The sequence below is a fragment of the Pygocentrus nattereri genome, chromosome 25 (genome assembly GCF_015220715.1).
Source record: "Pygocentrus nattereri isolate fPygNat1 chromosome 25, fPygNat1.pri, whole genome shotgun sequence".
NCBI classification, from domain to species: Eukaryota; Metazoa; Chordata; class Actinopteri; order Characiformes; family Serrasalmidae; genus Pygocentrus; species Pygocentrus nattereri.
In genome coordinates, this window is record NC_051235.1 from 19919760 (window position 1) to 19933562 (window position 13803).

Below are 13803 nucleotides of genomic sequence, written 5' to 3' on the forward strand. Positions count from 1 at the left end.
AATGTCCACAGTGTATAGCAAAACAAAAGATGTGCCCTTGCAATTCTAATACTTTCAGAGGAGTTTTGTATGTCATATATTTAGTAGGTGCGTTTTCAATTCAGTTCAGTTTATTTGTTCATAAAATTTTAATACTGACAGTAAACAGTGCGAAGTAGAGTTGAGGATAATTGGGAAGGAAAGACAGTCAGGAAAAGAGGATGTAAGAGAGGACAACAAAAAACTGGTTCCATAGAAGGGAGCTCAAGAAGCTACTACAGTACATGTTAGCATTCATACATGACAATAAACCTATTATTATTCAATTTTTTGATTTCACATGGTTATCGTCAGAATAGTGGAAAATTCTGAAATATATATATTTGAGTTCATATCACCCACCCCTAACTCCAGATGTCAGTGAGCCAAGTTTTTTAGTTTTGCACTGGGTATACGAGAATCATCAATCTCAAATATACTTTTGTTTGAACACAGCATAACATGCTCATCTCAACTAGCTGAAAACAGTACTAGCAGTTATATTGGTTTGTATGTTGTTAATTGGAGGCTATAAGCTTCTTTTACTGGATTAGCCACTTTAGCCTCAAAGCTCCAGAACAAAACTAAAGAAACTTCAGACAACAAACATATCTTGTCTGACTGACTACCATTGTTTTCTGTGGGGTACACAGAATAATGTATAATGTAATGTATATCTGTGAAACAAAACAAGCAATGCAAGATTTTGCCATGTATCAATGTGCATTTTTGTGTGTACATTAATGCTATTTTTGTCTCCCCAGCGATCTGAGTATGAATTTTTTAGCCAGTGTGCCCACAGCTGGACTAAATGCCCTGAACCAGCTCAAGCTGGTGGGCAATCCAGACATGAAGAACAGCCTGACCGCCAAGAGCCTGCCCAAGCTCAGGTGAGCAAAGCCAAGTAGCTTTGACTGATTACAGTTCACTCAGGTCTCTTCCATGTCCCAGTTCAGTTAGTTTGAATAATGATTTTTTTCCCCTTCACGTAAAGTCAGCTTTTCTTAAACTAACACTTAGTATGATTCCTTGCATTTCAGTTCAGATTTAAGTTTGGTCATTTTCATCCAGTTCACACTCTCTTTCTCTTCTCTTGTGTCTGTGTGTGTGTAGGTCTATATCAGTGCCCTATGCGTATCAGTGCTGTGCTTTCATGACCTGCGACAGCACACATAGTTCCCCTGAAAGTGAAGAAAAGAGGAAAGACTTGGGTATGAGATGCTTGAATCTATGAGGAAATATTATACAGAGCATGGCAATGTTCCGCAGTGCTAGTTGGCATGTGCAGTAGACAAGTTTGTGTTTCTATATGGCAGGCAGTTGTCAGAATATGCCAGAGCCAGCATTTAAACTGTTTTTTTCCCTGTGTGTTTGTAGGTGGGGATGAGGAGATGGAAAGGGTTCCTCTGGTTATGCACTGTTCTCCTTCTCCAGGTAGATGCACTACCTGTATCCTCATTTTCCTCCTTTTACTTTATTTTTTCTAGATAAGTGAGAAGCAAAACAAAAAGATTTACAGCACCAGAGACCACACTTCATTTATTTCATTTACAATGAAAACACAACTTAAAGTGGGACTCATAACGACCATGCTAGGCCTGGCGGACCAACAGAATTGTCACTGTCAGATCTTGCTTCAGATCTGAAAAAATCCGTAGGTGTTTCTCTCCATCCTTCCACTGTGAGAAGACAACTCACTGCTATGGGTCTAAAAGGATTTGTAGCTGTCAAGACACCGTAACTGTAAAAGAAAAGAGAAAAAGCAGAATATTTGCACTAGAACATCAAAGCTGGACTTGTTATATGTGATGCAAGGATTAATTGACTGATGAGTATTTGTAATTGGGATTATGTGGATAGCAAGAAGCAGAAAACCAACTTCTGAGGCAAAAATTTGGAGGTAACAATAGATCTCTTTGAAAAACTAACAGGTCTTGCAATAAGAATGGAAGCTGTATAAAATAGTTTCAGTATTTAGTTATTTAGTTGTTGAGGCTTGTGTGTAATTTTCTTTTGAAGATATGTTTTCTGCTTTTTTCCTCATGTAGAAAAATGAATAACTTTTACATAATGGCCATTTCATTTGGTATTTCAAATAATGAAGGGTAGTCTTTGGTATTTGTACAGTAATCTAAGTTTTGCTTTAGTATGTTATTGTCAATGAAATGCTTTGTTAGTTTTACATTATCATAGTAGTTTGCAGATCAGTTGGTGTTATATATAAGTACCAGGAGGCAAAACACATGCATTTAATAGAACAATAGCATTTCTAAAAAAGTATTGGTCCATATTCGCTGTTTAATTCTTCCATGTTAGCACTAAATGTACTTCAGTAGGTTTGTGGTAATCGTTTAATTAATCTGATTCTGTAAATGAATGCTAATGATGTAATGGTATAAATACTTTGCTGTGTTGGTTCTTTCAGGGGCCTTCAAACCATGTGCTCACCTGCTGGGGAGCTGGATGATCCGACTGACCGTATGGTTCATCTGCCTGGTGGCACTCCTGTTCAACTGCTTGGTGCTGGCTGCCAGCTTCTCCCCCCGTGCCTCCCCACTCTCCCCTGCCCGGCTGCTTGTGGCTTTACTGGCCTCATCCAACCTACTGACAGGACTGTATGTGGCTGCCCTGACCCTATTAGACGTTGTCACCTGGGGCTCATTCGCCACCTATGGCGTCCGGTGGGAGACAGGTGCCGGATGTCAGGCACTGGGCGTGCTTGCTGTCTTCTCATCTGAGTGGGCCGTCCTGTTGTTGCCATTGGCTGCCGTAGAGCGGAGCCTTGCTGTTCGGGCTCTGATGGGCAAGGCGGGCATTCTGAGGGGAGGCGGAGGCGAGCGAAGAGAGGGACGCAAAAGGTTCGGCCTGGCTGCTGCCCTGCTGGGTCTCTTGGCTGTGGTAGCTGCTTTTCTTAGCTTGTATCATGGGTCAGCCGGTGGGTCTCCACTTTGTCTGCCCTTCTCTGAAGGTCCTGGGCCAGGCCTGGGCGTGACGGTGGCACTCGTCCTACTGAACACTCTGGCCTACCTGCTGAGTGCAGTGGTCTACACCCGTCTGTACTGCAGCCTGGGACGAGCACGACTGGCTGACCCAGAGCAGGCTGGCTCCGTCCGGCACGTGGCCTGGCTCATTTTCACCAACTGCATCTTCTTCTGCCCAGTAGCAGCCTTCTCCTTTGCCCCCTTGCTGGCTGGTGCTGGAAATGCAGCAGGAGGTCCAGAGATGGCCAAGTCAGTCACTCTGATTTTCTTCCCTCTGTCGGCTTGCTTGAACCCAGTCCTTTATGTCTGCTTCAATCCCGCCTTCCGACATGACTGGCTCCGCCTAAGGGGGCGGGGCATGGGTGGAGCCTGTGATGGAAGAAACGGTAAAGCTGTGGCAGTTGGGACTGGATCTGGAGGCTCGTCCAGGGCGGGAGAAAGTGGGGGCTCGAGGCAGGAGACAGGAGAGCTTGGTTACGAGTGTGGGATGTACACTCAGCTTTGTGAGCATTGTGAGGCGGCCCTCCTGGCAAGAACATCTTCATCATCTGCCTCTTCATCATCTTCCTCGTCCGCCTGCAGACATTTAGTGAAGTCGCACAGCTGTCCAGCGTTAGCAGGTGGTGAGGCTCCTTGCCCGAGGGCCGAGGGCTGCTGGGCGGACAGCGGCACCCTGTGGGCACAGTCAGAGTATGCGGATGAAGGTGACTCGTTTGTGTCGGACAGTTCTGAGCAGGTCCAAGCGTGTGGACGAGCTTGTTTCTGCCAGAGCCGCGGCCTGCCGTTAGTACACTACTCTTACAACATCCCGCGTGTCAAAGATTGAGCCTGCCTGTGCACACACTAGGGCTGCACAATATATCGTTTGCTAATTCTTCACACGGTATTGGCCTTCAAAGTACAGATATTACAAAAGTCTACAATATGCAAATGAGCCTCCAACCAGTGTTTTATTATGTGCTTTGAGTGTCCTGACCAATCACAGTCATTGTTTCAGTGTTTGGATGAATCAGGGCATTTGTGTGATCCAGCAAACAGAAAAATAATACAGGCTTTATCACATTGTGGGTTCAGCAATGTGCTTTTAGCATATTGCAATGCGTATTGCAATCGCAGTGTGTAGCAATATATTCGCAAGATGGTGTTTTGTCCATATCGTGCAGCCCTAACATATACTCACACATTTACACCCTTCACTAGGTCACTCACTCGTGCACTACAGCTTGCCCACTCAGAGTGGACCCACTCGGTGAGGGCAGACAGAAGCACAGCATGCAGGGAACAGCCGGGGACACGCAGCCAGTCAGGAAGCACTTTTTACCCCAAAACACACATATGCGTGTATGTTTGTGTGTGTGTGTGTGTGTGTGTGTGTGTGTGTGTGTGTGTGTGTGAGTGTGTGTGTATGTAGGTATGTGTGTGAACAGACACTGACCCCTCGTCTGGAAAAAAAGGGAAACTGACAATACACAAAAGACTCACTGAGCCAAATGTTGTCAGCAAAGGACTTGATTTGCTTTCTTCTTTTTTCATTTTCATGGCCAGATTTGTGACTGCAGGAACCGACTGCCCACTCCTTAAAAAACACACAAACCCAACAGCTAGTGCCTGCCTCTTAGTCTTCTAGAGAACATGACTTTAATTTGCAAAGATGTTTCTTATTAAGCAGGGATAAATGTGCCATCTCAGATGAGAAGTTGTTTATGTTTTTGTCATGTTGATTTATTTTGTTCTTCACTGTTGTCATTCCCTGTTCTATTGACCTCAATGCATGACAGAACCACAGGATCCTCTTCCATGTAGCAACGTTCATGTATGTGTTAAGAGTTTTAGTCGAGAAGAATGTAATGTAGAGCTGAAGCTTTTAAAAGAGCGAGTCTATTTTGATACTGCCTCTCGTCCTTCAGAAATCATGCTAATATTTAGCATTGCCCAGTAGCCATTCCTTCAGACTGTTCAGCCTGTCTTGCGGTTCAACTGCAAATGAATTCATATGGACCCTTGTTTTCGGGTTGAATGAATTGTTTGAAGCTAGAGTTAGAAAAAAGTGTGGGCAAGAGTTCCAGGTCTGTTCCAGCACTCCCTTAATTTAGATGGTCTTTGGTTTGACATTGCTAATGGTCTGTTAATTTTATTAGTAACAGAAATTTGTTAGAAAAACAGTGTTTTCTAATTATAAAGCGATAGTGAAACGGTACTTTTTGAAATCATAGCATATGCCAGTTGAATATGGCAGTTTTAAAATGTGCTGGACACTTTGGATATTCCAGATTATAATCCCTTCTTTTGATGAATGTCAAATGAAATAGCATTTCCTTCTCTCACAGTATCCCCAAAGAACTTGACTAGATTACTTATAAAGTGCGAGTACTATAATTGCTTTATGTATAGCCCTATTTTCTGAAGCGTGAACAGGTCCAAAGAGCATACATGTATATTCATGTTCTGTAATGATCTACATGTGTATTTTATCTTGATCTTGAAGTTGCCATTAAGATGAAGTAGTGTTATAAAGTCATTAAACCATTTTTTTCATTTTAGGCCAGCTTCCCTAAAGGCTTTTACACACTGAGTGCAACATTTCCTCTAGACTGGGAATGTTTGCCACTGCTGGTTGACCCCTTTGACCATACGCTTCTATACATCTGCAAGTTCAGCTACTTCCTTCAACCTATGGCCTTTGGCACACCCCAATGCAATCACTCCTTTTTGCTAATAATTGACATTTGCTTATGGTTTGGCAACAGTCAAGATGACTGATCAGTTGTGTCCCAGCACACAAAGTTTCAGATCCTGAATAACTGTAAAACGTTCCGTGCTTTTCTTATTTTTCCAGAGTGGAAAGAGTGAAAACATCATTTGTGAGAGGCAAAGAATATCATTCTGTCTTTTTGTTTTGTTCAAAAAAGAATAGTTTCCAAATATTTTACATTTTCGTGTTTATTTGCATTGCATTCAGTGTGTAACAGCCTTAGGCCTAGACTAAACTGTATATTCAGAGAGAAAACATTGCCATTATGGTTTAGTCTGAGACTAGGCCAAGTCCATTTCCATGAAACTTGCCTTTAAGTCCTAAACCCATGTGATGTTATTGCAAGAGTTCACATACGCACCTCTGGAATTGCAGAGAACAGAATCCTTTCCGTGTTTCCTTTGCTTTTGCTTTGATGCAAAATTGCACTACCTTCCTTCAGGCCTTGCACATTTGCATTCGAGCTGAATTTTAGTTACTTTCTCATGTTAGTCTAATAAGCTTTTCCAACAGCCGCCGCTTAAAGAAATCTTGGAGGTAACATTTAATGTCACTGACAAATTCCAAATCTTTGTGTGTCTGTTGAGGCGTGTTTGTGTGTCTGAGAGTTTCAGTATGTTGTAAATTATTTGTATAGGATACATCTAATCAAGAATGGGATGCATCATCTAACCATGGAAGCTACCTCTGGAACTGTAGTGGCTGCCAGTAGTGTGCAGTGTGAAAGAATGCTTGTCTGTGTTGTATGTTTTCTGTAAGATTGTTGGCTTTGTAAATACATGTAGTTGTACATTGTCACTGAATGAAAGTCACATTTTAGTTTATGCCAATTGTGGGAGGAAATTGTGTACGGTCTGCGGTAATTTTTGTAAACCAAACAATATAAACTAAATTGCTTTAAAGTTTCGTGCAGATTTCTAATCTCCTTCTTGTATGTTTATCTCAGCCTTCCTTGTGTAATGGATGTCCTGATATGCACAACGTGCCCATATACTCTTAAAATAAAGCTGCCAGAAAGGGTTCTGTGGAGCGATTGCCATTGAAGAACCACTTCTGGTTCCCAAAGAAAATGTAATAAATGATTCTTTAAGGAAAAGAACCATATACACAAGATTAATGGCAGCTTGAAGAACCTCTTGAAAGTTTAAAGAATATCTGTGTAAACCATACTGGAGGCAGTCGTGGGCTGAAGGTTAGCGAACCAGCCTTGTGACCAGAAGGTCACCAGCTCAATCCCCTGAGCTGAGAGGACATGACTGAAGTGCCCTTGAGCAAGGCTTCTAACCCCCAACTGCTCGCTGGGTGCCGTGGATAGGGCTGCCCACCACTCCAGGCAAGCATGCTCACTGCCCCCTACAGTGTCAGAAAAAAAAGGTACGCACCTGTCACTGGGGTGGTACCTTCCAGGGTGCATCTCAGTACCTTTAGTCAGGGAACATAATTGTATCATAATCCACTGAAATTCAGTTTTCTAAGTTGTACTGACTCCACACACCCCGTCACGTCTCCAGGCTTTATATTCTATTGTTCTGTTTTAAAACATTTGGTTATGAAAAGGTACAAATATGTACATTTCACCCGGAAAAAAATATTTCAGGCACACAATTGGACCTTAAAAGCACTGTTATACCTTTGAGAGAACATTTACATTGTTTGTACCTTGATGAAAATGAAAAATGTACCTGCACAGAACCTTTATTTCTAACAGTGTAGTGTGTGTCTTCTCCAGTGTGCATGTATGTGGGTGTTTCACTCCATTAATGCGTTAAATTCGGAGGTCTAATTCCTCTGTGTGAAAGCACAGTTTGTCAATGGTTGTATATTCTGAAGAATTCCTTATTTATTGCTGGTGAAAATGGCCAAAAGATGTTCATTTCAAAAAACTTTAAAAGATACAGAGTAAATGGGAACTCCTAAAAGCTGTGAAAGACCACCAAAACTGTCCTCATCTGATAGACATGTACTTAAAGGTCTCATCTTCGAGAGAGGAGAAAATGAAGATCCATTCTTAGTTCACATCTAAAATACACAGGTGTTTCCGCTGTGAGAATGTTATGACTTAGAAAGAAAATGTAGCCTTTATGTAGCCTTTATAAAAGCTGTTATTGAGAACAATGGCCTGGCCACCACACTTGAGTCCAGACTTAACATACCTGGGGTTACAGGGATTATGAGAAGCAGAAAATGCAACCAACTTCTAAGACTGAACTTTGGAGGTGTGGAGAAATATCCCTGCAGATGACTGAAAAATTTAAACCAAGTCTTGTTGCTTTTCTCCTTATACTGAAAATTAACGTAAGTACTTAATGGCTGTTTTGACTGGATATTAAATAAATGAAATGATGACCTCTTACTTTTCCACAGTACTGTATATCCAAGCCAAGAACTATTTGGGAAGCTTTCTTTTTAAGCATGCATAGACAAATCTCATGGCACTCGCCTTATTAGGACTGATTTTTCCTGCCATTGATGCTTAGCGGTTAAACCAGCTTTAGCCCCTTTTAGCCTCTGCAGCAGAAGTCTCAGTGTTTTCAAGATGTCCAGCAGGCTTAGAAAAACAGCAAAACGTCAATATGCAGGAGAAAATATATAGATTTTTGTTTATTTCCATATATCCCACTGTCCCTTTCCAACTGATGTGGTGAACAGCTATTACAATTCGATATTACAAAACGAGAATCTAATAGAATTTTCAATGGGCAGCGCAGATACTTTTCATTTCAGTTACAATATGAAATGAAATGAGGGTCCATGTCAAATACCTGACAAGTTTATTAATCTGGTTAGCTGTGCTGTAGGCTTGTGTTTTTGAATGAAGGAGAATGGATCATGACTGCTTATGACTATATTGGCGCCCTTAAGCGAGATCTTAATTGATGCCGCCCCAATTTTCCCCAAGTCATATTATTTTGCATGCTGAAATGAAAAAGTGTTAATACTTAATTCGTGTGGATGATTAAAAAATGTGAGGAAATATCTGGCGCTTTTTTAACATACAATATTAAAGAGCCCATATCCTACTTTTTTTTATATAGTTTTCCCCTTATGACATTTCTGTGGTTTTTATCCATGCACCCCGATACACCCCCAGTCAGATTACGTGAAATTAAGTTGACACATTCTCTACAGGGAACTTTCAATGTGCCATAACAATTATTTTTCCCTAATATGTTAAACTCAGCAATTAAACAGTCATTGTGCATTAAAATGTGTTAACAGTAGAGAATTTACTGTGTAAATGTAGATACCCAAACCTTTATATTTCATTTTTAAATGACCATTTTCCAACCTCTGTCTTGTAAACAGCCTATTTTTTTTGTTACTGTGCCTTTAAGACTGATATAAGTACATTAGCTCTGTTTTGACTGGCTGCCCTCTATTGTGTCTCCTTCCAAAAGCAGTCCATGCTGAATCACTGCTTGTAACTTCAATGTGAATGGCCCGGATAACCTACTGTATGATAAATGGGCAGATACATGTAAACATGTTGGTTTTTGGGACATCACAAAAACTAATTCAAAACAGGATGTTTGCTTAGTGTTCATTATTGGACTGTACAGACTGGAAAGTGAACAATTCATTTTAAAACCTCAACTGTTTACATCCTAATTCAAACTATTTAATATTTAAAAAGTGAAAAAGGCAAAACATAACCGTCTTTATCAAATATTGACTCTGAAAATGAGCATCTCTGCATCATTGCATCCAAATATTGCCGTACTCTCTACTGAAGCATCCTGCTGGAACTGTTGTCTTTTTCCAGAGCTTCAGTGAGAGCGTGACTGTGTGAAAGAGCAAGAGCTGCCAATCAAATGCAAGGCACACAAGCATGGAGACACCAGACACTGCCTGGAGGAGACCATGGGATTTGTAATAAAGGGCTGAAATCTACTTTTTGCCTCGTTTTTTTACATCTAATTTTCTCCTTATCAAAACCGTAACTCAGGATGGAAAAAATGTGAAGTGCACCCCCTGCAGCTTGCCTTGGAGAACGGCTCTCTGCGGGAATCTTCAGCGAGGTGGCCATAATTGTTCCCATCACCTGAGCGGCAGCTCGTTCAGTTTAGGAAAAAACTCTTCATCACCATTACGACTGATAACGGCTGTTAAACTCTACTTTATAAGGTTCTCATATATAAGTGTAATGGATTACAGAGAGCGTGAAAATGTGGATGGGCCTTCATCTGTAATCAAGGGAGCGCTCCAGATCTGATGGTCATGTAGGCCTATAGCATTTATGAGTCCTTCCATCAGTTTTGATGACTTTGGTACTTGAACCTTGAATCCTTTTGACAGCAGGGACTTATCTTTCCCGTCCTAAAGTGTACTAAACAGTCCCTGACGCGGGCTGTAGACCTTGCTGTCTGTGGAGAACGGATGGCTTTGATTAGGCAGGGAAAAAGCAAGCCAGGGCTGCTAGGGCTTCCTGTTGCCTTTAATGCTCTCCGGGGTAAACTGATGCCATCCAGGCCGCCCTTCACCACTAGCAGGGAAGAGACTCATTACTAAGACTAATGCGGGCGTCAGTGCGACTTGATGTAGAGCTCACGAGAAGCAATACAGCATGTAATTAGAGATTCTGACAAGGGAGAAACCATGCTGAGGATTTTCAATCGATTCTTGCCACTTTGATGCTGCATCCCCTCTCTGGCACTAGGTGGCAGTGGTGCTCAGCTGGTTAGGATGGTGATGCTCCTCTGTGCTCTCCTCCACAGCAGGCAGTCTTGGTCATGCTCGCTAAACGCTGTAGACGTTCCCCAGCTGCTGAGGTGCCTCTGATCCTACAGTATATCCTCCCATAACCCTCCTTTCGTTCTGCACTGAGCAGATGAATATGCTGTGCTGTCAGGAAAAAGTCCTATCCAAACTGATCCAGCTGCCACAGTGCAGGTAATCCTGAACTAACCTGCTCCGCTGCAGATCATTGATTTTTGAGCATGTGATCATTAGATTTAGAAGTCGCTTTTAAAAGGAACAATTGATGTTGCTATTCCAAACTGAAGAAGGGCCCATGTCCTACATTTTCTGGTGATATTTTTCCCAAGGTCTGTTTTATTTATATGATATTTGTGGAGTTCTATGTACCAAATACAGTTACATTTCCAGCTTTTGTTTATCCCTTTAAATTAACCTCACAGTTTTTTGTTACTGTGCCTTTAAAGACCCATATCACAGGAACCTTCCTATGATAATTTCTTCACTTTTTTAAAATAAAAGTTTGTCTGACCACTTATACATTTTAAAACATTCCATTCACTTTTCAAGTCCATACCTTGAAGTAATTGCTCAAACCTACAGCAATTTTGCCCTACTTATTTACATTGAAGTTAAGGAAACTGCTTTCTGAATGAGGTGCAATACAAGGCAACCAGTCAGAACAGAGATGATTTACATTTTTCTGAGTGATAGGCTGTACACATTACACCCTCAAGAGCTTTTGACATCCCATTCTAAATCCATAGGCAATAATATGGAGTTGGTACCCCCTTTGCAGCTATCATAGATTCTGCAAGATTTTGGAATGTGTCTATAGAACTTTTTGCCCATTCATCCAGAAGAACATTTGTGAGGTCAGACACTGATGTTGGACGAGAGCTCACAATCTCTGTTGTAGTTTATCCCAAAGGTGTTCTGTGGGGTCGAGGTCAGGGCTCTGTGTGGGCCAGTCAAGCTTCCACATTAAACTCGCTTCAGCATTAGACGACCCCACTCTGTGAGTTTGTGTGGTGTACCATTTTGTGGCTAAGCTGTTGCTGCTCTTGGGCGCTTCACTTTCACAATAATAGCACTTACAGTTGACAGGGGTAGATCTAGCAGGACAGAAATTTCACAAACTGATTTGTGGAAGAGCCGGCATCCAACAGCAGTGCCATGTTTAAAGTCACTGAGCTCATCAGGCCGACCCTATACTGCCAGTGTTTGTCTATAGAGACTGCAAGGCTTTGTGTTAAAATGTATCCACCTGTTAGCAATGGTTATGGTTGAAACATCTGAATTCACTAATTAGGAGGGATGTCCCAATACTTTTGTCCACATAGTGTACATAAAATTACACAAATGTTATAAAATGTCCTCAGGAAATAAAAAATCAGGAAACATGTAAGACATAGATCCTTTAGGAATAATACATGTAAATGATCTCTGATTGGCTGCTCTGTATTTTACCATTTTCCTGTATATATATATATATATATATATATATATATATATATATATCCCACTGTTAATCCATAGGGTTTAATATGATGTTGGCCCACCCTTTGCAGCTATAATAGCTTCAGTTCTTCTGGGAAGGCTTTCCACAAGGTTTAGGAGTGTGTTTATGGGAATTTTTGACCAGAAGCGCATTTGTGAGGTCAGACACTGATGTTGGACGAGAAGGCCTGGCTCGCATTCTCCACTCTAATTCATCCCAAAAGTGTTCTATCGCGTTGAGGTCAGGACTCTGCAGTCAAGTTCTTCCACACCAAACTCACTTATTCATGTCTTTATGGACCTTGCTTTGTGCACTGGTGCGCAGTCATGTTGGAACAGGAAGGGACCATCCCCAAACTGGTTCCATAAAGGTGGGAGCGTGAAATTGTCCAAAATCTCTTGGTGCTGAAGAATTAAGAGTTCCTTTCACTGGAACAAAGGGGCCGAACTCAACTCCTGAAAAACAACCCCCCTCCACCAAACTTTCCACTTGGTACAATGCAGTCAGACAAGTACTGTTCTCCTGGCATCTGTCAAACCCAGAGTCATCCATGTTTTTCTTTGGATTGCCAGATGGAGACACATGATTCGTCAATCCACAAAATACATCTCTACTAATCTAGAGTCCAGTGGCAGTGCTTTACACCACTGCATTTGACGCTTTGCATTGTGCTTGGTAATGTAAGGCTTGGATGTAGCTGCTCGGCCAAGGAAACCCATTCCATGAAGCTCTCTACTCTGTTCTTGAGCTGATCTGAAGGCCACATGAAGTTTGGAGGTCTATAGTGATTGACTCAGCAGAAAGTTGGAGACCTCTGTGCGCTATGCGCCTCAGCATCCGCTGACCCCGCATTTTACGTGGCTGACCACTTCGTGGCTGAGTTGCTGTCATTCCCAATCGCTTCTACTTTGTTATAATACCACTGACAGTTGACTGTGGAATATTTAGTAGTGAGGAAATTTCACAGCTGGACACAGGTGGCATCCTATCACAGTACCACGCTGGAATTCACGGAGCTCCTGAGAGCGACCCGTTCATTCACTAATGTTTGTTGAAGCAGTCTTGGGTTTATACACCTGTGGCCATTGAAGTGATTGGAACACCTGAATTCAATGATTTGGATAGGTGAGTGAATACTTTTGAAAATATAGTGTATCTCACTGTTCTCAGAAGAAAACCTCATATCTACAAAATGGTAACTTTACAGGAAAAGAAAAAACCTACTTTATTTTTAATGTAAGTCAATGGAACCAAAAGTTTTTCCAAGTCATTTTGGGCTGTTTCTTTTGTTTCATTCATCATGAAATTTATACACAATGTAAAGGGCAACAGGCATTTTCAAATTATGTCAAAAACTGTAAATGATTGTTTTTTTGTGTTGTATTTTTTGGACATCACAAAAATATAACAATAACTAATTTAAAATAAGCTGGGTTTGTATGTTTGTTTCCATATATGCACAATGTTTACATTAAAAAGTGAAGAAATTGTCATTTTTCATGGCCTTTTAATGGTCAGTTTGTCAAGAAATCAAGTGTTGGACCCAAGCTTTAGCCTAAGCTTTTCCAACCTGTTTTCTAAACTTCAACTGATTCAAGTTCATAAAGACCACAGAACTACAAAAGCCTGCTTCACCTGTTATCTATTTCCAGCTTTCATCCTTCATGACAGCGATATATTACAAATGGCGCTGTGGTTTAATAGCACATGGACTCATCTGCAACAGTAAACGTGGCAAATTAAACCAAAAACAAAAGGATGAAGTGTTGCGAGACCCCATGGCCTTGATTTGTCAGACTCCAAAAAGCCTGTGAATAATTATGTGCATTTTAATTATCACGCTCATTCACTGTTTA

General features: G+C 41.4%; 1 protein-coding gene across 1 annotated transcript in view; it reads left to right on the forward strand.

Moving 5' to 3' along the window:
* Positions 1-6657, forward strand: part of lgr4 (leucine-rich repeat containing G protein-coupled receptor 4) — an 88820-nt gene extending 82163 nt beyond the window's left edge. Inside the window, exons 15-18 of the mRNA XM_017703516.2 lie at positions 783-908; positions 1132-1229; positions 1396-1452; positions 2444-6657. Of these exons, the coding sequence (XP_017559005.1) occupies positions 783-908; positions 1132-1229; positions 1396-1452; positions 2444-3825 (1663 nt within the window). The 3' untranslated portion in view covers positions 3826-6657. The remainder of the gene's footprint in view (positions 1-782; positions 909-1131; positions 1230-1395; positions 1453-2443) is intronic.
* Positions 6658-13803: the final 7146 nt, after the last annotated feature.